This window comes from Trachinotus anak, unplaced genomic scaffold (assembly GCF_046630095.1).
Source record: "Trachinotus anak isolate AG129_WGS33_773 ecotype Australia unplaced genomic scaffold, CSIRO_AGI_Tana_v1 ptg000005l, whole genome shotgun sequence".
NCBI lineage: Eukaryota > Metazoa > Chordata > Actinopteri > Carangiformes > Carangidae > Trachinotus > Trachinotus anak.
In genome coordinates, this window is record NW_027273856.1 from 8,443,576 (window position 1) to 8,464,584 (window position 21,009).

A 21,009-nucleotide genomic window follows, 5' to 3' on the forward strand; every position below is an offset into this window, starting at 1 on the left:
TCATATTACAAAGCAAATCTACCAGGACTGTGTGTTTGGATATGTTTGACTGGCCAATACAGATGAGAGTGTCAAAAGCTAAAGGATGAAGGGAGTAAATCCAATGCAAACACCTGTCTGAGGCATTCAGCTCCATTGTTGTCCAAAAACTGACTCAAAAACACATCGATGAACCACACAGTTCCACTGGGTGACATGTGTCCTCATTACAAAAATATGTAGTCTGTTTGGAAACAGCTTCATAGACTGATGATGGCAATCACTTTTGTTGTTGACTGTAAGAAAAATAAAGGAAATTGGTGACGGCCTCGTCCTTAAAGATCGGTTCAGCTTCTCTGTGCTCAGTGAAATGAGCAGTACACAACTCTGTTTTAACGGACCTACTTTTACATAATGACCTACTGTTTTTATCCATTTCTTTCTTTGCTTCTTCCTGCAGTTAATGTTTTGTTAATCCTCTGTACAGAGTTCAAAGGTCATCAGTTTATCAGGGCAGACAGAGCACTGGTCCTGAGTACTCCCTGGTGTGAGTTGCTGAATTAAGAAATGTATGAATTTAGACTGTGTGCTTGATCTACAGAGCAAAGAAGCGCAGACACAGTTATTAACAGACTTACAGTGAAACAATGCAACTGCCTCACATTACCATGTGACACCATGTTTCCAGCCAGAAGGAAATGTGAAAAAATTAAGCCATAAGCAGCTCTCTCTGTGTGTGTGTGTGTGTGTGTGTGTGTGTGTGTGTGTGTGTGTGTGTGTGTGTACATGTGTGGTTGGCCGCTAGATTCCGCATTCCCAATTTCAGGCGGGTGAGTAATTTGTTGCAAGCTGGAGGGGAGGGACTATATCACTCCATCTCCGTGGACTCCGCCCCTGCACTCAGCCACAGGAAACCCTGTCAGTGAGGGCATGAGAGTGAGAGAGGGAGAAACAGAGAGAGAGAGAGAGAGAGATAGCGAGCGAGAGGGACGGTACCTTTAGCCACACCCCTTTTCTGTTAACCTCTCAACCCCCCTCCCCCCTCCTCCTCCTGTCCAGCTGGTCCCTGCCAGACAAAGTAGGAAACCCTGTGTACCAAACCTGAGGCGCCCATCCCCCCAAACATGTATCCCCAACTCCCTTCACACACACACACACACACACACAAAAAGAAGAAAGCACACACGCAGAAGAAGCGACGGGCACTTAAAGCACACACAGCAAAACAGTAACACACTCCTCGTACAGACAAACACACACACAGACAAACACACACACACAGACATACACACTTTATTCGCTCTGACAAAGACACAAGGCAAGTCAGAATTAACCCTTTCTGTGCTGTGGCCCTCAGGGACAGATCAAGGGCCTTTTGTTCTGCACAAAGAATTGATGTGTGAGTGTAGAAGCAGAAGGAAGAGGAGGAAAAAAAACGAGGCAGATAAAGTGAGGTTTAGTACAAATGAGCAGCAGCAGAGAGACGGAGCCTGTTCACTTCTTCATCACTGACTCAGGATCATAATGTTCTAAGGCAGACCTGTGGAGATTAGACCTGAGAGTGTTCCATAAAGCCAGGCTTACTTCAGCAGGTCAGGCTTATCTTCAAGACAGTGTTCCATTAAAGGCTGGTAAAAAATAAATATAAAAAATAAATATAGAGTCTGACTTAAGTTAGACTGAAAACTTATCCCTTCAGACGAGCCTGGTTCAACTTAGCTTTATCTCAGGTTACAGTCAATCTACCAAATAGAGCAGGCCACAGGATGATGGTCGAAAGTCAAACTGCACCAAATAAACATAAACTGACACATCACAGGCTGCAGTTACTGTAAACATAATGTAGAGCTCAGACCTTAACCAATCTTAAGCATCTGCAGTGTTTTACAGACAGTACATACAGTAGAGCTCACACACACACACACAAGCAGGTGTCAAAAAGGTTTGTACGCATTTTTTTTAAATGCAAGGACTGTTGCATTACAAAATGTTCTCTCACAAATTAGTAAATTTGGTTGATAAATCACTGAACTTTACATGACATTTCTGTGCTTGGGTGATGTCCAAAATTTAATCTTTCAATGCAGTCTGACCAAAATATCACAATACAAGATATTGTTTGTTGTTGTTGTTTTTGTTAAATAATACATTCATTACATTAATTTAATATATACTAATACATTATTCTATTAATTTAATACATGATATTTTGTTTCACCTGTTTTTGTTAATTTTTTGTATTTAAGATATTTTTGCAAAATCCAAAATATGTCCTATTACATCCAAATTGCACTGAATTCAAATGTCTAATGAACATTAGCTCATCAATGGTCCTACAACTCTCATAATTTATTTAAATTGATTCTCCAATCGATCCATGAGTCTGAAGGATTTTGAAACACCAGAACACTAAGACTGTGGTTTATAATATTATAAGGATGGATTTTACAAACTCTGAAAAGTTATCATGGAGGCAGTTCTTTTAATGTTTGTCCCAATGATCATGACATAAACAGCAGAATTATGCTGTTCACATTATAATCCACCAGGAATGTGAGCTTACACCTGCTAGTTGAACTGTGCTGTGGTCAGAGTTGAGACAGATTCCACACTGTTTTTGTCTATGTTGATTAACTTCAGCTCTTAATTGGCATTCGTTATTCAAAGCTACATTTCCAGAGCAGTGGTCAAATGATACATTTAAAAACTGTGTCATTTCAAAATTCATTTAGAGTCATGATGTCTTCAGTAGCTGGATACAACAAAGAAGAAGAAAATCCGAAGAGACTGCTCAGTTCTTTTAAAAGAATAAAAACCTTTCAGAGGACACGTCAGCGCTGACAACATATTATGAAATTACCTTCACTGTATTTAGTCTAATCTCAGACTTGTCTACACACAGCCAGAGAACAGACACTCAGCATCTGTGTGTGGTGCAGGGTACAGTGAAAAAGCAGCATCAAAGCAGCAAAAAGCATCCATTTTGAGGTGTGTGTGTGTGTGTGTGTGTGTGTGTGTGTGTGTGTGTGTGTGTGTGTGTCTGTGTGTGTAGATGTCTTTGTCTGAAGCACTGCAGCCCAAGAGGAGGGAGGGAGAGCTGGTTATGGTGTTGGGGTGGGGGTAATGATTAAATGTGATCAGGCTTCAGTAGTCTGCATGCCATTAGCACCACCCCACTACCTCCACCCTCCCACTTCCTTGGCTCTCTGATCACACACAAGACACTGCCTGGGCTCGTTGGCTGATCATGGCAGGGTGGGGCAGAAACCACATACTGAGCTGATATTACTGATGAAAAAATGTTAGAAATAATAGCAATATTCATTTACTCATTTATTTATTCATCATCACTGTTATCATCATTATTATAATTATTATGCCTCCCTGAAGTGGCATAAGAGTTAATTTTACAACCACACAACCAGATTCACCAGTGTCAGACAGTTAAACCTGAGGCGAAACCACCTGCATGCCTAAAATGATCTGAGAAGAATAAATTAAATATTGATTAAATGTGTCTGAAACATTGAAATAACAGGTGTAGACCACTGACATTGAACACCTTACTTTTAATGAGCTAGTTGATCCAAACACTGGAGGCTTGGATTCAGAATGTTCCAGTTTACAAGCTAAACATGTTAATATGATATTAATTAAAGTTTAATTGGGAGATTCTGACTCCAGAAAGTGAGAAGACACTGTCTGAGTCAGAGTGGTGCATAATAATATAATATAATATAATTATATTGTTGTATTTTATGTTTAAGTTTTTTTTATTAATACATAATTATTGCAAGTGTTATTTCAAACATATAATTATGTTATTTTATTTTATGTTTCAGGTGTTTTTTAATAATATATAATTGCAATATAATTTATTTTACATTTCATGCATAAGCGATGCTGCCTCTGAATGTTGTTCTAGTTTTCTTTGTCACATGTTGAGGTTAAATGTATAGAGTAAGCTGTCAAATAAGGGTCAGACTCAGTGGCAGGGCAGACTGAAAACAATAAAAACTAAATTTATGTTAGTTATGTTATTCAGTTTATTTGCACACTGTAAATTTCACTTGCAGAAGTGAGCCAAACGCTCTCACTGTAGAGATATGATTTCACCACCATAATCATTTAGTTGCATATGGTAATTACTTCAAGGTCCCACAGTACAAAGATGGCTGCAGTCTGGAGGGTTGCGCTCAGCTGTGATTGGGCAGTTCTGTTTTTCTGCTGAGATTATACTGGTGCACAACAAAACTGTTCATTTCCCGAGTGACGCATTTCCATGCATTGTTTTTCTTCTTCAAGTCCCCGAAGTACATTAAAGTTAAAGCTCGTTAAAGTTCTCTATCACAGAGAGGTGGGGAGCTGTTGACCGCAGCTTTCAGCTATTCCTCCATTTTCTTTCACACACTCTTATGTAGTTGAGTTGGACTAAAAATATACTCTTTGCTTCAAAACGAGTGATGGGATGTCACCAGGTTCTGAGGACATCTGCACAAAGTTCAGCTTTCCTCAGTCACACTGCTGGGCGTCTTTGAGGAGTGGTGGGTGGGGCCAGCAAGTTCCGTTCACAATGAATGGCACCCTGTCATGTCTGCAATGTTTATTATCTGTGTGTGTGTGTGTGTGGGGCAGGCATTTTTTTAAGGCTTTGTTGCCCCAAAAAGATTTCAAACTCTCAGTGAACCTTGAATATAAGGAGTTGTTTTTGTTATCTAAAACCTAAAATATAACACTTTGTCTAACAAATCACTAGCTTGTACCTGAAATATGTGTATCTGATGCTGAATAATATAGATTTAAGCAAAAGTGACCAACCACTGAGTTTAGAAATGACGTTAAAAACATCAAGATGAAAGATTTGGGGATCTGTGGGCACAGTGATGTGTTAAATCCAGAGCAATCAATACAACATGTGACCATGTAATCACTCAGCGTGTTCACAGAGTGAGAAAAGTTAGTTCAGGCAGTGTGTGTGTGTGTGTGTAAATCTAATATCTAACAGTGGTTATAAGCACTTTAAAGTAGCCATTTGTAAAATACAAATCGATTTATATAAAACATTATGAACAATTTATTACCCAACATGTTTGCAATGAATAAATAAACACAGGCCGTCCCTTTACATAAACTAGCTTTTAGCATTGAGCCTTAAACAAAAGTGATGGTTTTATATTAACCCTGAAGCAGGCCTCGGTGCAATTTACTACATAAAAGCTGAAGAGGTGCTTTGAGGCTTTTATGTGAAACACAATGAGGAACAGGATCATTAAAGGCAGTGAGCCATAGCATACCTGCTCTACACAGTGAAAAACAAGAGCCGTGCTGAGAGGAAGTTTTATGCGGTTGCTACTCACTTGCATTGCTGTCGGCCAGAGTGTTGAGGTTGCCCGAGATGTCTCGCCTCCTGAACAGACACACCACCTTCGCCTCCACATTCCCATTGGCTGTCTGTAAGTGGAGAGTCAGTGGTTACAGGTGAGCGCCATAATTAAGGTTCAGTATTGTTTACATTTCATGCTGATCATTTACAGTTCACGTTGATTCCAATTTCAGCTTTGCTTTGTAGATATTATCAGTTTTGTTTCTTACCATACCAGACAAAACATAATGCAGGTAAAAACCATGAGTGTTTTTTCCAGCAAATCTACACTAACTACTCACTAATGTCAATCAATTGTTCCTACGGCAAAGTCTGTTTTCTCATCTGTAAGCTGTAATCAAGGTAACAAGTTTAGGATAACTGTATTACAAGTAGGGCTGAACAATTAATTGAAATGATTGAAATCACATTATGGCCACGTATAATATCTAAAATGCAGGTAAAATGCATCACAACAGCAAATCATATTCTCCAGACATAAAGGACCATACTTGTTTGGTACAAGCCCCAACAAGAATAACACTGTCATCATTTTTAGATTTTTTTCAGTGAAAGTGAAATGCAAAAATGAGCATTTCAGCTGAAATCACAATCGCAGTAGCTGCCAAAATAACTGTAATATGGTTTTCTTTTACATATCATTCAGTCCTGACCACAACTCTTATTTTTTCTGTTTTTTGCTGCAGTTTTAAATTGAGGAATTTTATTGGAATTGATATTGACTAACAGATTTCTGGTATCACCCCTTCATCAGACCAGGAGTGTCGAGCACCATGAAGCAGTGACTTGTAAACTGTATTATGTACGATGTCAATATACGTGAAGGTGAAATGATCAAGCAGGTACCTGCAGCAACAGTGAGGCCTGTACTGTGCCCATGCTTCACAGAGTAACTTGGATCTTTTCACTTGATAAGTGTAGATGGTTATTTATTTAAAGGTTATAATACTACTACTAATAATACTAAACAATCTATATTGTGATCTGCCAACATTGTAATTAAGTTTGCCCCTCAAACTGACTAATGTTTTGAGTCACCATTTACTACTCATAGTAAGAGATTACTAGTAAAATTATTTCACATTTTCCTCACCAGGATGTTAAACTGACAGGTTTCTTGACCCGTCTATGTGCATAAAATAGTAAAAACAGGGTAATTATATTAAACCTTTGTGCAAGAAAATTATGTATTTTTCCAACACAACAAGACCCCAAATACTAAACTTACTTCATTTAAAAATGACAAAACCCCCCTTAAAAATAAAAGACTTTATTTAAAGCAGATTAAATGTAAATACAGTCTGCATGTATATAATGCACAAAGAGGCCAAAGCCTTTTATGTACAGAGTCCAGATCATGTCTCATGTCAAGGTTAAGATTTTCCTTTATACTAATGCTGCGTCAGCTGGCTGACGAGGTGTCAGGGCAGAAGGTCAGACTGGTCATCTGAACGTGTCTTCTTGTGGACACCACAAGACGCTCCTGATGCTGCTAACCATTGTGGTGTCTGCAGGCTGTCGCTGAAATGAAGAGCGACACCAACCCAGTGATAACATTGTCCTGCGATGGTTCTTATACTGTGGAGAGAGCAGAAGCACCACATCAAGCACAAGCTTCATCATATAATCTGTAAAACATGGCAGATTCAGTGTTACTGGTACATTATATGTTTCATTATGGTCATCTAGGTAGACCTGCAGATAGTTAAACTCTTGAATAAAAACAGAAACAGTATTTGTGGTGATCACAGTACTAATGTTGCAAACCAAATTTGCAATAAAAGTAATCAGAAATCAGTGGTATGCAGTGTCCTTTGCAGATAAACTGTTTTGTCATTAACGACAAACATGGACCAGACTAAAACAAAGCTTTTCTTGACAGTAGCAGTAGAACATCTCTCTTAAACTCAGGTCCTGTCCTGTCTCATGATTAGTGCTGACTCTTTCCTGTGTGGAAAGTCTCTCTCCTGAATCTTGCTGCTCTCCATCTGGACATTTCTACCTTCCTGCACTTCTTCCTGGCTGAAGAAGTTTTAGGATTATTCCTCTGAACTGAGAGTGAACTCTTCTACGGTAATCTAAGTTAATGGTATAAAATATTTACCATTAACTGACAATGATGCAGTGACTGTGTAGAATCTTTTTCAATTTTCCTGCTTCAGTATTCTGCCTCAAACATCTCAAACTTGCTGGAGATCACGCAGAGAAAACCTTAGACCGTGATTAATATAAAGATTTTAATAAGATACTAAAAAGTGAAAAAAAATTAAAAGACTTGGATATTATGCTAATTGGTTAACTGTAAATATGTAAATTGAATAAATATGTGTATGTATGTGAAAGCTTTCCTTGCAAAAGGAAATATTAAAAGCGACTACACAACACAACCTAACTCCTCATCACTGACCAAGGTGACCAATAGGACAACTATGATACCAATTTGAACCTATAAATTAGTGTTTTTTTCTCAGTTACTTGCTACTGCTGCCTCTTAACTGATGCAGAAGTTTACCTTCCACACACATCTTTACATGCAGATAATAATACATGCAATATTAAACTGATCTCAGAATGATGGAAGCTGAGTCGAGCTTGACAAGCACACTTGTCTGAAGCTAGCTGCGGCTAGTCACCTGTCAAGGATCTAAGGAATATCCACGACGCACAACTGTCCAAAAACTTGATTCACATTCTCTTAAGACCACTCCCAGTGCTGATGGATCCTAAAGAAAAAGTTTTGTATGTTTCTTTCAGTATTTGTAGTAATGATCTATCTTCAGGGCTCCTGACTGTCTTTTCACAGGTGCAACCAACTGAGGAAGTTGGTTGCACCAGCACATGATTTGGTTACTTCCTTTTTCTCACTTTGTTAAAGGCAGCGTTGAACTCGATCATTTCATTCTCCCCTGGTGAGCTAACTGCTGAACAGAGGTGGGAGGAGGCTCAGCAATGCACTGGTCCCTACAGGTTTTTTATTTTCTTACTGTTGTTGTGCAATATCATAGTATCAAACTTAAACTGTGCTGACCTGGTTAGTTTAGTTTAGGGGACGGCCCAAAGACACACACAGCATCGCATTGCCCTTGTACCACGTCCATGGCTACTGCATAAGCCACTGTGGTTGAAAGCAGTACTTCCTCATGCTGAGCTAAAGTGTTTCATATCAGTGACTACTCTCATTCTCAATTCATCGTCAGCACCAAGATCAAAAGTCTGTGGATTTCAGAAAACTCATGTTTCAGATATTACATTACGACAGTGAAGATCAGATTGTCTGAAACATGAGCAACACGTTGTTAAACGTCAGGACATTTAGCTGGATCAGAAGCAGGACTGACTGAATCATCAGTAAAATACTATTGCCCACTTTACTAATTCATGCAGATGACCTAAGATTAACCACTGCAGGGTGCATGTTACCACAGCATTTATTCACGTTACTTCTAAACTCTGTTTCAGTGCTGCACTGACTGAGACTCCTGGATCTGAGCTGATGTTCCTCTGTGCCTAATAGGAGCTGCTGTCCACAGTGTGAGGAAGAATCTGTTTTACACTGAAAATACTGACTGAAACTGATACACATTTTGAACAGTTTGCTAGCAATTTAGCCTTAGCAAGTGTGATCACTCAGTTGCTAGGTGAAATGGTTATGTGTAGGCTATTGATAATAAGCCATAAAAAACGTTTTACTGACATACTTACAGTTTGAATGGACACACTGGCCCAGTAAAGCTGGAACTGCCCGTCCTTCAGTAGACAGCTGGTGGGTGGCGGTAGCTGAACCCAGTCACCCGGTGAAATTCAAAGTCCAGACAAATTTGCAAGAGTTGTACTGCTGCTGTATGAGATGCAAAATATGCAAACAATATCCACTGGAATCTACTGTTTCCTTTTCTCCAGTGCAGCAACAACAGAAACACGCCCAGCCCAGTGGTTGCTGTTGCAGTCCCAGCAGGCTGCTCTGGTGCTAGAACGTGTTGAAACTGTAGCTGAGGCCCGACTGGAGGTCCGGTGCCTGACTCTGCCCCTAACTCCCAGCCAACCGAAATATGGGCAAAGAAGTGGGGGGTGTGTGGAGCCGAAACTTCGGTGCATGCCAGTTTGCGGCAAGTATATGCTCACTTAAGTGTCAGTCAAAGAGGCCCCGCCCTCAGTTCTACATAACTTCAGTCCTTAATAAAATGTAAACAGGTGAGTTCTATAATATTCAGCCCATACAGGTGTCATGAAGGAAGAAATTAGCTCTAGAGACCAGAACAGTTTTTGTACCAGGCTGTAAACATGTTTATTTCTGCTGTAAAGTTGGACTTTTTAACAGCTATGAACTTGGTGAGTATGTTGTCATTATTGATGATGGCAAAAAGGAAGTAAGACCAAACTGGACCCTTTAAGCTTCTTAAACAAAGATAATACTACTCATCACTGTTTCACCATTAAAGTTTTCCACCAGCCATCTATGGCAGGGGCTTCAATGTGAAGCAGAAATAGTTTTCTGCAGCATCAGTTACCTAATTAGTAACTGCTCAGTTTGAAAGAATGGATCTGAATAAAGAGGAAATCTTTGTCTGCACTGAGGACACGTAGTTTTAAAAGAATATCTCAACTCCACGTTGTCTTGGTATTTTGTGAATAACCATCTTTATGGCCAAATGTTAAAATACACTTCTTTAGACAAGAACCTGCTGATGATCAAAACAGACCTTAATCAACTTTAAACTAACTTCAGTTCTGTGCAGGACTTATTGGGTGTCCAATGGTGACGATCAAACTAACTTCAGCCTGCTGTTAGACTCTTTGCTCTCCTGAGTTTTCCTCACACAGGTCAGTTCAGTCAGTAGATGACTGTGTATGTGGCATCTCTGGCTCTTTTATTCTGAAGGTTAATGTTATCAAACCACTTCCTATTACTGAACTTTTGATTTTCTTGGAACCAATTTCTCCAGTTAATATCATGAAATGATCACATGGTGATTTATACTGGTATTATACTAGTACCTCATAGGAGCATTTGGTGGGGGTTTCATGCTCCCTGGACCTGGACTGTGACTGACCACAGGAGAAGAGAAAGTAGCAGCAGCACACACACAGTGTTCAGCCTGGGCCTGGAGAGCAGGTCACTCTCTCTTTTACTATCTATTCATTGAGCTCAGCAGTCATTAACACTCAGGATGCTGCAGTCTTCCTGGTGCTCAGCACAAGCCCTTCAATGTAAGAGTATTACATAAATGAGCTTAATCCTTTGACTGGGAAACAAGCCTGTGTCATATGCTGCTGCTGTTATATAAGTGGCTGCTGTACCAGTCCTGTCGTTACTGTAGCCGTGGTTTACAACTACTGTTGTGAAAAGAAATATTTTACTTGTAATGTTGCAGCCATGTCAAAGTTCTTAAAATTTTTCATTTTTTCCAATCAAATCATCAACTTAACTCAATAATAAAATCTAATTCATTTTTCATCTACACTCAATCCCCCCTAATGAGAAAGTCTAAACAGAATTTTAGTAACTTTTGCAAATGTATTAAAAAGTAAAATTGAAATATCACATTGACATAAGTATTCAGCAGTGATTACAGCCCCCAGTCTTCTTGGGTTTGACGTCACAACCTTTCCACATCTGGTGAGGTTGGATGGGGACATCAGTGGACAGACATGTTCAGGTTTCTCTAGACGTTAGATCAGGTTCAAGCCAGAGCTCTGGCTGGTCCACTGAAAGACACTCTCAGTCATCCCTAAGTCACTCCTGTGTTGTCTTGGCTGTGTGCTGAGGGTCATCGTCCTGTTGGAAGGTGAACCTCCAGCCTTGTCTGAGGTCCTGAGCTCTGGACCAGGTCTTCATTAAGGATCACTCTGTACCAGGTCTTCATTAAGGATCACTCTGTACCCTGTTCAGTTCTCCCTTAGTTCTGACGTCTTCCTGTCACACAGCCTGATGCCACCTCCACCAGGCAGTGGTACCTGGTTTCCTCCAGACCTGATGCTTAGAACTGAGACTAAACAGTTCAGCCCTGGTTTCATTAGACCAGAGAATTTGGTTTCTCTCAGTCTCAGAGTCCTTTAGCTTCTTTTATACAAACCGTCACTGAGTAGAGGCTTCATCTGGACACTCTGTCTTAAAGTCCAGAGGCAGTGATGGTCATCCTCCTGAAAGTTTCTCCTTCTCCACACAGGGTTTCTGGAGTTCAGAGTCACCATCAGGTTCTCTGTCTCCTCTCTTACCATGACCCTTCTCCCTGATGTCTCAGTTAGTCCAGGTCCAGCTGTAGAAGAGTTCTGTTTTTCCAATTTTCTTGTCAGACTGATGGAGGCAACTGAGCTCTTGAACTTTCAATGCAGCAGAAATGTTTTTGTGTCTCTGAGCTCTGCAGCAGCTCCTTCCTCCTCATGGTTTCTGCTCTGATCTGCATTGTCAGCTGTGAGACCTTATATAGACAGTTTACTACAGGTGGACTCCAATCAAGGTGGATAAACATCTCAGAGATGATCCAGAGAAACTGAGGAACCAGAGCTAAACTTCAAGAGTCTGAATACTTATGACAATGTGATGTTTCAGTTTCTAAGATTCTGTTTTCACTTTGTCATTATGGGACACTGAGTGCAGACTGATGAGGCAAAAAGAAAAATTTAATTTAAATGATTTTAACATGAGGCTGCAACAAAACAAAATGTGAAAAAAGTGAAAGGGTCAGAAGACTTCCTGAATGTACTGAACATCTTTACTGTCGGTCAATCAAAATATTTTGTGGCTCTGGTCTGAGCTGAGAAGGTCTTGTTATCTGTAAACATGAGTGAGACTGTTGAAAGACAAAGAGAAGTCCACCAACCTTGTTGAGCTCTTCTATTCTGCGGATCAGGTAAGGGTTGCTGGAGGAGTTCTCAAAGTACACATAATCTGGAAAAAACAACAGGACAAAGATTTAACGTTCGTGGTGTGTTCATAGGGGAATATACAATTCACAACTAGACTTCATAAAAGAAATACTATGTATAATAAATACTGTTACAATACAAAACATTTTACAACAGCAGCTCTAAATGCACAGCTGATTGATCCTCCGATAGCTCAGTTCTCCTCTGGACAGACTCCTCCACGTTTCTGTTATTGAACCTCATCAGCTCTGTACATGTTCTGTGGGTGTGATGGCAGAACTGAAAAGATTGAGCCTAACCTGATGGACAGGGATCCATTTACCCTGACACACAGCTCTAACTGGAAGCAGGTTTGTACAACACAGGGAGGAGACATGAACTGGTGTAATGTGAGCTGCAGGAAGGCTCTCTATCCACACACAAGGAATTAATGTGATATCATCAGCTGATCTGATGTGTAAGGTACGGTTAGAGGTCAGGGTTCGGATCATACATAAGTCGTAACTGCAGGGTGTTACCACAGCAAGTACTAGTGCCAGTGCTCCACTCTGATCTCACTCTCTCCTGAGACTCTTTCATTTCTTATTTTCATTTTCACTTTTATTCACTGACAATTTTTCACTCAAATCTGTTTTATAGAGCTCAGGATTTAAATATTCACACAAAACAAAGAAGAAAAAGTGCTGTGATACTATTGGTACTATCAAAATACTGTTTTGGAAACAAACAGGATATGTGCCTCTTGACCTATATCACCTGTACTTGCTAACAAGCAACAGTACAAAATCTCAGTACTTAATTATAAAGCAGGTCTAGGTTCTATATTAATACTGTGAAAGTATTAAAGCCTCAGTCCACAAAGAAACTGAGCCTTAAAATGAGCCGTCAGGACTTCTGGAACTTTGTGATGTCACAACAAAGTAGTCACCGCCCTCAGCCATGCCCCAAGCCCCAGAAGAGACTCAGAGCCTCTCTTCTGATTGGCTCACTGACCTGTTGTTACTAGAGCTCCAGAGAGAAGCCTGAGAGAGGAGAGGTAAAACTACACTGAGATGTTTTTGGTTCTTAAAACCTCAAATATATCTTCTGATGGATGTCAACACTTCAAATAAAACACAGAAGAAGAGTAAAATATGGACCTTTAATATGTGACCATGGTCTAAAGAGTCAGGAGCAGGAGCCTGAAACAAGTTAAGACCAAATGTTGAATCCTGCAGGTCCTTGAAGCTGCAGGTCACTGTCACCAAAATCCTCTTGTGTATACATTTTATATACAAAATGTAAAAATAGCTAGCCAGGGCTAGCCAGGAGCAGTATGACCATAAGATAAGCAAACAGGTTGCAATGCAGGGAACATTCACTCCACCCTAGGAGCCCATCGGGTAACCCACAGACAGAGCTATTTTAAAATATCTTTTTTTATTGTGAATGTCTATGACATAACATTTCTCCCCTAAATTCATCACTGTTCCAAAGGTGAGAATGGAGCTGACTGACAGCAACGCAGCAGTCACTTTGGATATGAAGACAGACGATTACCACAAAATAATCTGATCTAATCTTTGTGTCACTTTGCATCACATCAGCAACAAGTGGGAGCTGACTGAGAGCTGTGCACATCTGAACGGGACATTATATCACACAACATGACAGATAACCTCAGACCAGCCCTGCTTCAATGCAGCCTGGATGAGTTTTACTGTGAGTTACTGTGTTTAATTAACATTATGGGTACAGGTCGGGTTGCAGGACTTACGCAAACAGGTCAGGTTGGATCTAGATTTGAATTAGAGATACTGGTGCAGGTTTACAAAACTCCACACATATCGTCCCATCAAAGCTCCAAACACTGACGTCAGTTCAGTCACAAAGAAAACGGATTAAATTAAGCTAAAACAGGTGTGTTAGTAAAACAATCTCTGTTATGTCTTGACTTTAACAGAGGTTTAAGAAACACTGTAAACTGGAAAGAAGTGGAAATGGAAGGAGGATGGAAGTTAAATTCATTACAGTGAAATTTTACAGGCATCAACTCCAACACTATCAATCAGCCTATTACAACACTGGTAAAGTAAACCTACTATGCTGGGGAGATAATGCAGTGCACATCCTGTGCCCTTTACCAACACGAGCCACGGGTCGGGCTTGGACAAATATACAGTGGTTTCCACAAGTCTGGGGCCACGTCCCCATTGGCAAGTATATAGTATAGCACATAAAGTAATGGAGGCAGACACCAGTGCTTTGCTCAGGCTCATGGGGCGCCTGGTGGCAGTGATGGAGGCCATGTCCCTGACATCCCACAGATGACTATTAAAGACCACATCAACAACACTATGGTGTAAAGTTTTTTGTTTTTTTGATTGGAAGATTTTATATTGCACATTTTTCTTGCACTGCACTCGACACTTACTGATTAATTATTTTGTGCTGTTTTTATGTTGTTTTTCTAAGTGAATCAGTTTTGAATATAAATGTCTGCTCCTGCTTAAGTGGTTGAATCTACAGACAAAGTTCTGACAGTTTGGATGTTAAGCACAGAAACAGAACAGCTGGGGTTACCAAACTGTGGCAGGGTTGCTGTCAAAGAACCGATCTCTGGTCCCCTCTGTTTCAGTGCTCCATTAAGGCAGCCCTAATTTCAGCCTCTGCTGGTTAACCATGCTCAGGTGATGCCTGAACAGGGGGCTGGATGTTTACATGCCTGTCTGGGCGCTCCTCTTGGAAACTGCCACCATGTTCCTCACAAATGTTATGAAGCATGCACCAGGTCAAAGCATTTTCCTGCTCAGCTCCAACCTGCAGTCTTTTTAGGAGGCAACTCCATTGTCCTTTAAATCTCCACAGACGATCGTGCATGGATCAGCCTTTAACTTTAATGTGTTGTTCAGGGGTCAGTCTGCCAGTGTCTGAAAAGCACTTCAGGAGCCAATTCTGCATGGAGTAAGCTGGGTCACAGATCGGGTAATGGTCACTTACGACCCCCTATAAATGTCTGATTTTGCATCATGCACGCTCCCTGGATAGCCTACATCCCAGGAAAGACCTCTGCCATCCATTTCCTGTTGTAATAGTCCTGAGGTTAGTTCTCTGGTACTGTTATTTGAATGTGACTTCCATCTGTTGCACCAACATATTGATATTCATTGATACAACATTGATATTCTCCAACGACGACAGAAGACAGTGGCCATTTCTGCTGACTTGTCAGCAATGTGGACAGGAAGCTCCACCATGATGACTGCACTGCAGAAATCCTCAGCACAATTAAACATTGTGCTCAGGCCTAACACAAAAAGATGGCTGATGGTCCTGTAGCCAGTGGTCAGCTTCCAGATGGTAATAGCAACTCCCTTTCAGATTGGGACACACAAATGCTAATTCATGTTCCTTCACCTCATGACATGCCTCACCCACTCGCAGACATACTCATACCACTAAAATCATGACTCATCGCAATCACAATGTGATTTTTATGCCAATCGTTCAGCCCTTATATGCAGTGACGTGATGACGTAGCTCTTTAGCCTGTAAAAAACTTGCTTAACTTTAATTGCTCATCTAAAAATGTTGCAGAATCTTAGGCCATGTCCACCAGACTATGTTTACATTTTAAAACGAAAACGATCTCCATCCCTCCTAACACACCTGAAAATGTATACATACATGACAATTCATGCCGGTGTAAACAGGAAGCAGATTGTCTCCTCAACTGTTATTTAGCTGGAGAAAATACTGTGAACGTAGACCAGCAAAGACAGTTGTAGTTAAAATGCAGAATTTAACTGAACAACAGCTGCTAGCAAAAACAAGGTCAGTAACACTTGTAATTCATTATCCATGTTGCTTTCACTATTGGTAGTCGAGGCTGATAAGAAGAAACCATTTCCAAAAGTCTCCGTTTTTGTCCGTCCAGACCACAATGCAACCCCTGAGGTTTCAAACTAAAACAGGTCCAGCAGAGTTTACAAAGGTCTCTGTTTTAGGGGCTTGAAAACTCCAGACTTGAGTGGACTGCAGTAAACATAGCAAAAGAAATGAGTCTTAAAATGAAAATGTAGTAGTGAGGATGTAGCCCTAAATATTTGTTGATGTTACGTAATTTCTTGTGTCCTTAAAGGTATCTGAATCCTCAAACTTTCTCATTATTTCCAAGTCTACATGAAAATATTTTTCAATGTGGTCTCAGACTTTTGGACCATCGTCTATATATGTCTGTATGCTTCATATTGTGTTTGTGTGTGTCCATGTCATGTCCGTTTGCAGTAATGCATTATGGGTAGGCCTTTTTATGACAGAATAAAACCAAACCAAGACTAAAACATGATACAGTTACATCTCCTGTAACATATGTGGATATCTGACACATCATGCAGCATTGTACCATTTAAGTTGGTCACACTAAATATGTACGCAGAGTCACATGGGAAAAGGTCTATCTTTGGATTATAAGAGTCAATATTGGATCATTCAACTGAAAACTCTTATCAAACTGAAATCTTTCCACAGGACAGAGGTCGTTTGTTATACTACGAGACAAACCATCCAAATGTGATGAAGCTTTGTGTATGATGAGCTGAGTATGGAATTGATTTAGTTTGTCTTTTATAGTTTATATGTTTATCACAATGACGGCCACAGCGCCTTTATTACAAAGACCAAACAACTTCACATTAGATAGTTGATGACACACTGCTACGCGGCTGAGTTTAATTTGTAATGTTAATCTCATTTGGAGCAGATTAGTCAGTGATGAATGCAGAACTGTTGGTTAAACTGGTTCTTCATATTTAATGATAGTGAATGGTGAATATGGACTCAGTATTTCAGCTGAACTGAGAACCATCAGGCTGTCAACCTGATTCTGATCAAGCCTCTCAGACAAGATCATTCATCATCCCACTGCCACAGACTCAGAGCTTCCTTGTAGCCTCTGATGCAGCTCTTCACAGACGTGTGGCTTCACATTAAGCTCCATCTGGTCCTCTGACGAGCAGGGACACAGCCTCAGGAGGATATCAGGAGGTTTCTGATGCATCACCACAAGCAGAAACAGAGGAGGAAGGATTCAGACAGGGAGAGGATTTCTTGCTCTACTTAACACACTGATGGGGAGTCCAACCAGAGAAGCGCTGCCTCCTCCTTCACAGTGAAGAAACACAACCTCGCCATATTACATAACCCTGGCTGAAGCACCAACAGTGGATTTGCAGTCTCATGTGCTTGACATGACTGATTTCATCACTAAAGGCACAGTGATGGTGGAGGGCAGGAATTAATTCTTTTATACTGAGGCCGACAGTCTCTTCTTTTTGGCCCAGTGGGACAAACTAAAGACTGATCCTGGTGCACCTGCACTGAGACCAGCTGAGTGGATCAGTGATCCAAGAAAAATCCAAACCCACACGATGGGAATTCCACATCAAATCAATGGCTTGTAGAAAATTTTCCCGACCATCTTGGATTTGCTTCATACTTCATGCAAATAATGTCAATGTACCCAACAACTAGTGTGCAATGTTTTTGGCTTGTATCTTCTTTCTATTATTAATATATAACACTCATGTTATAGTACTTTACTAGGTGCATGCCTGAAAGAAATCCAAATTTCATATTTATAAAAGGTATTAAAAATGGAAAAGAAAAAATTATTTCACACCTATATTTCAAGTGCATATATTTATGAAGGTACCAAATATGGTTTTCATGGGGGTTTCTGTGTTTGTTTTCTCCTTTGGTTACCAGAGCTTTTGTTTATTTAAGTCAATTTTCTACTGGTCAAAAAAACCTAACATCGGGCTTTTGTTGGCAATGGAAAAGGCTACAATCGGCATTCTCACCTGGGTCACATGACTCTGCAATAGACATATTTATTGCCTCAGGCTCTGGTCAGCAGTTAACTCACTAATTTTCACCCCTCTTCCTGCAGTGAGGTCTTTCAGAGCACAGACACTGGAAACACTCAAGTTTGAAAGAGTGAGCTGCAGCTCCAAAAGTAATTTTAAAAACACACAATCGCTGATCGAAGCGTTGCACACAGAAGCTCCGATACTTATAGGAGCGCCAACCGGGTATGAGACGCTACTGATCTGTTTAACCAGTCTGCACAGTGGCTAGCAGCTCACTCTTTCTCCCCTGCATCCATGTGTGTAAAAGGAGTCAATCACCTTTTTTTTGTGGGTTTAAAACCTGTTTATACCAGTTACTTTTTGCGTAAAAAGGGAATAAAAGCGCTGTAAGTGCTGTTTTCTTTATCTAGCCCAAAGATGGTACAAGCCAAAAACATCACACACTTGTTGTTAGAACAGTGACATTATTTACACGAAGTAAAAGCAAATCCAAGATGGTGGGTCAGGAGGCCTCTGATTTGACATGTGATGATCCACTGCACTTTAGAGGTATCGCTCTTCAGAAAACAAAACACAGACCTCAAGTTAACTTCTCACGTCTTCTCAGGATAATCACATCACCTGTGAAAAGGGATGAGCTGGTTTTATGTTAATGTGTGTAAGTATCGGTGAGTGGGGAAAAAAAGTGTGTGTTGAGGAGCTGTGAGTGTTTGTTGTGGACGTATGCGGCTGGAGTGGCGCAGTGTGCTGGGTGCTGGAGGGTGAATGAAGAGGAGGAAGCCCTTTGACTAATCTCTGGGGAAGATAATGATCTTACATGCAGCCTGAACACTCTGTGCTTCTGGAGGACTGGTAATATGGGTGCTCACTCACACAGAACTGCCTGCACCAGCCAGCTGCAACAAAGAAATCCTTATTGAACGCAAAATCCATGGACACTTGCTCCACAAATATCAACTCATTGAGACAGATTAATGTTGAACATTACTGCTAGGGCATATATTACCAGATACCCTGGTTTCTGCATCATACAAACAAACAACGTTACCTTGTTACTGTGTGGACCACTTAAAAGTCAATTTGGCAGTCATTACATAATCGTGCTTGTTGCTAACTGCAATATTACATGGGCTAGAATTGGCATTACATGGTAACCTTTCATTTGCCACCTCACACTGCATTCCTGCTGTGTAAATTCCACTGCACACACATGATCCAGTGAGCTGGGCTTTGAGCAAAAATTGCAACTTTGCTTGAGAGACCCGGCAGCTCTACACAGCCTCCATACAGCCCTAAAACAGAAAGGATCTAATGCAGAATTCCCAGAATGCATGTATCACACATCATTTACAGCACGATGGGCTGATCTGAGCAGCAACTCTGTATCAGTCCATCTTTATTGATGTTAGGCACACACACATGCTAGCATTTCTGATTTTGACTAGCAAGCGTATCAACATTTAATCATTTAGTCGACTTATCACATACATCCCTAGTTACTTATATCACAAACCAAACAAAAATACATATGAAACTAAGAAAGAAGCCAAACGACAACAAATTGTGGAAATTAAAAAGAAAAAGAACATCCCATTGTGTGACACCACTAAAATTAAAGGGACGGTACTTAAATTTCTCAACTTCACTGTGTAATGTTGTCTAAACAAACAGCCATACAACGGCTCTGCCTCATCCAATACATTATGAAATTTACTATTTCTTCTTTATGCCAGGAAACATCAGAACAACAAATAACTCAACAAGACCAGGAATACGACCAAACATTCATTACCAACAGGCCGGTTTTCAGTCGTCAAAGGTGCTAGTTGGTGAATTTTAACCTTAAATACCTGGTCCCAAACAAAATAACAGCTGCACACATTTATGAGTCTGTAAAGGTTTCCCAGAAATAAGTAAGCACTGTGACACTCATTATAGAATAAACAAGGACAACGGTCTAAGAGTTTCTCTGCAGCATCTCTGAAGAATCTGCTCCATTTAAACACAAGTAAACATTAATTCTTGATTTAATTACTATTGAATACTTTATTCTCAACACATGTTGAATTGTATACTTTCCTGTGGACAAATTTCAAATTGGCTGAAAGACTGACCCAGAGAGTTTGCAGTTATGCAGATCAGGATTAAATTCATTATTGTTTTATCTCCTGACTATTTTCTCATTTGATGATCTATAAAATGTCAAAAGAACAATAATCACAATTTCCCAGAGCCCAAGATGAGGAAATAAAATGTCACATCTTGTCCAAACAACAAAGATGTTCAATTCAATTTAAAAAAAGACAAGAAAGAGCAGCAAAGTCTCACAGTGAGTCACAGTGAGAAGCTGGAAATGTCAAATTTGAGACAAGTCGACAAATTGATCCAACAATAACTGAAACAATCAATTATCAATACAGTTGTCCGTTAATTTTCTGAACATAAATAAATTGCCAGTGGACCAGCTGAGTTCTGTCTCCAAGCTGCAGTTCAGTATGGGAGAATTTTATCAGGTATTTACTTGCAGTTCCTGTATCAAAACACAGCTGTTTAGTAAATTTACCACAAGTTTGCAGGAGCAGATTTTGTTACATGTTACCTGTACACAGGTGTGCAGAGATGACTTTGCTTGTGACACTCCCTAAAATTGCTTCCATATTATATAAGTCTTTCCAGGACACTTCATAGGCAATTATTTTAAAAACGCATTAGAAAATTAAGGACAATAATTTGCAGCTGACAAGTCTGAGATCTTCATATTAGCTGCCCTTTAAGCGTCTTCTTTCTACACCCACCCAGAAAACACTTCTCTGCATTTTCACGCATTTTTATTTCATGCATCTTCACAGAAATAACAGCTCTGACTGGAGGGACCACTGAGCCAAAACAGCCATACTGCAGGATACTACCTGCTGTGACAGCAACACACAC

At 40.2% G+C, this 21,009-nt stretch overlaps 1 protein-coding gene across 2 annotated transcripts in view; it reads right to left on the bottom strand.

Moving 5' to 3' along the window:
• The window catches only part of mta2 (metastasis associated 1 family, member 2), a 35,653-nt gene that overhangs the window by 12,066 nt on the left and 2,578 nt on the right, over nucleotides 1–21,009 (bottom strand). For both annotated transcript variants that reach the window (XM_071478200.1, XM_071478201.1), the window contains exons 2-3: nucleotides 12,184–12,251; nucleotides 5,337–5,430 (exon numbers count right to left, since the gene is read on the bottom strand). In XM_071478200.1, coding sequence (XP_071334301.1) covers nucleotides 5,337–5,430; nucleotides 12,184–12,251 — 162 coding nt within the window. The remainder of the gene's footprint in view (nucleotides 1–5,336; nucleotides 5,431–12,183; nucleotides 12,252–21,009) is intronic.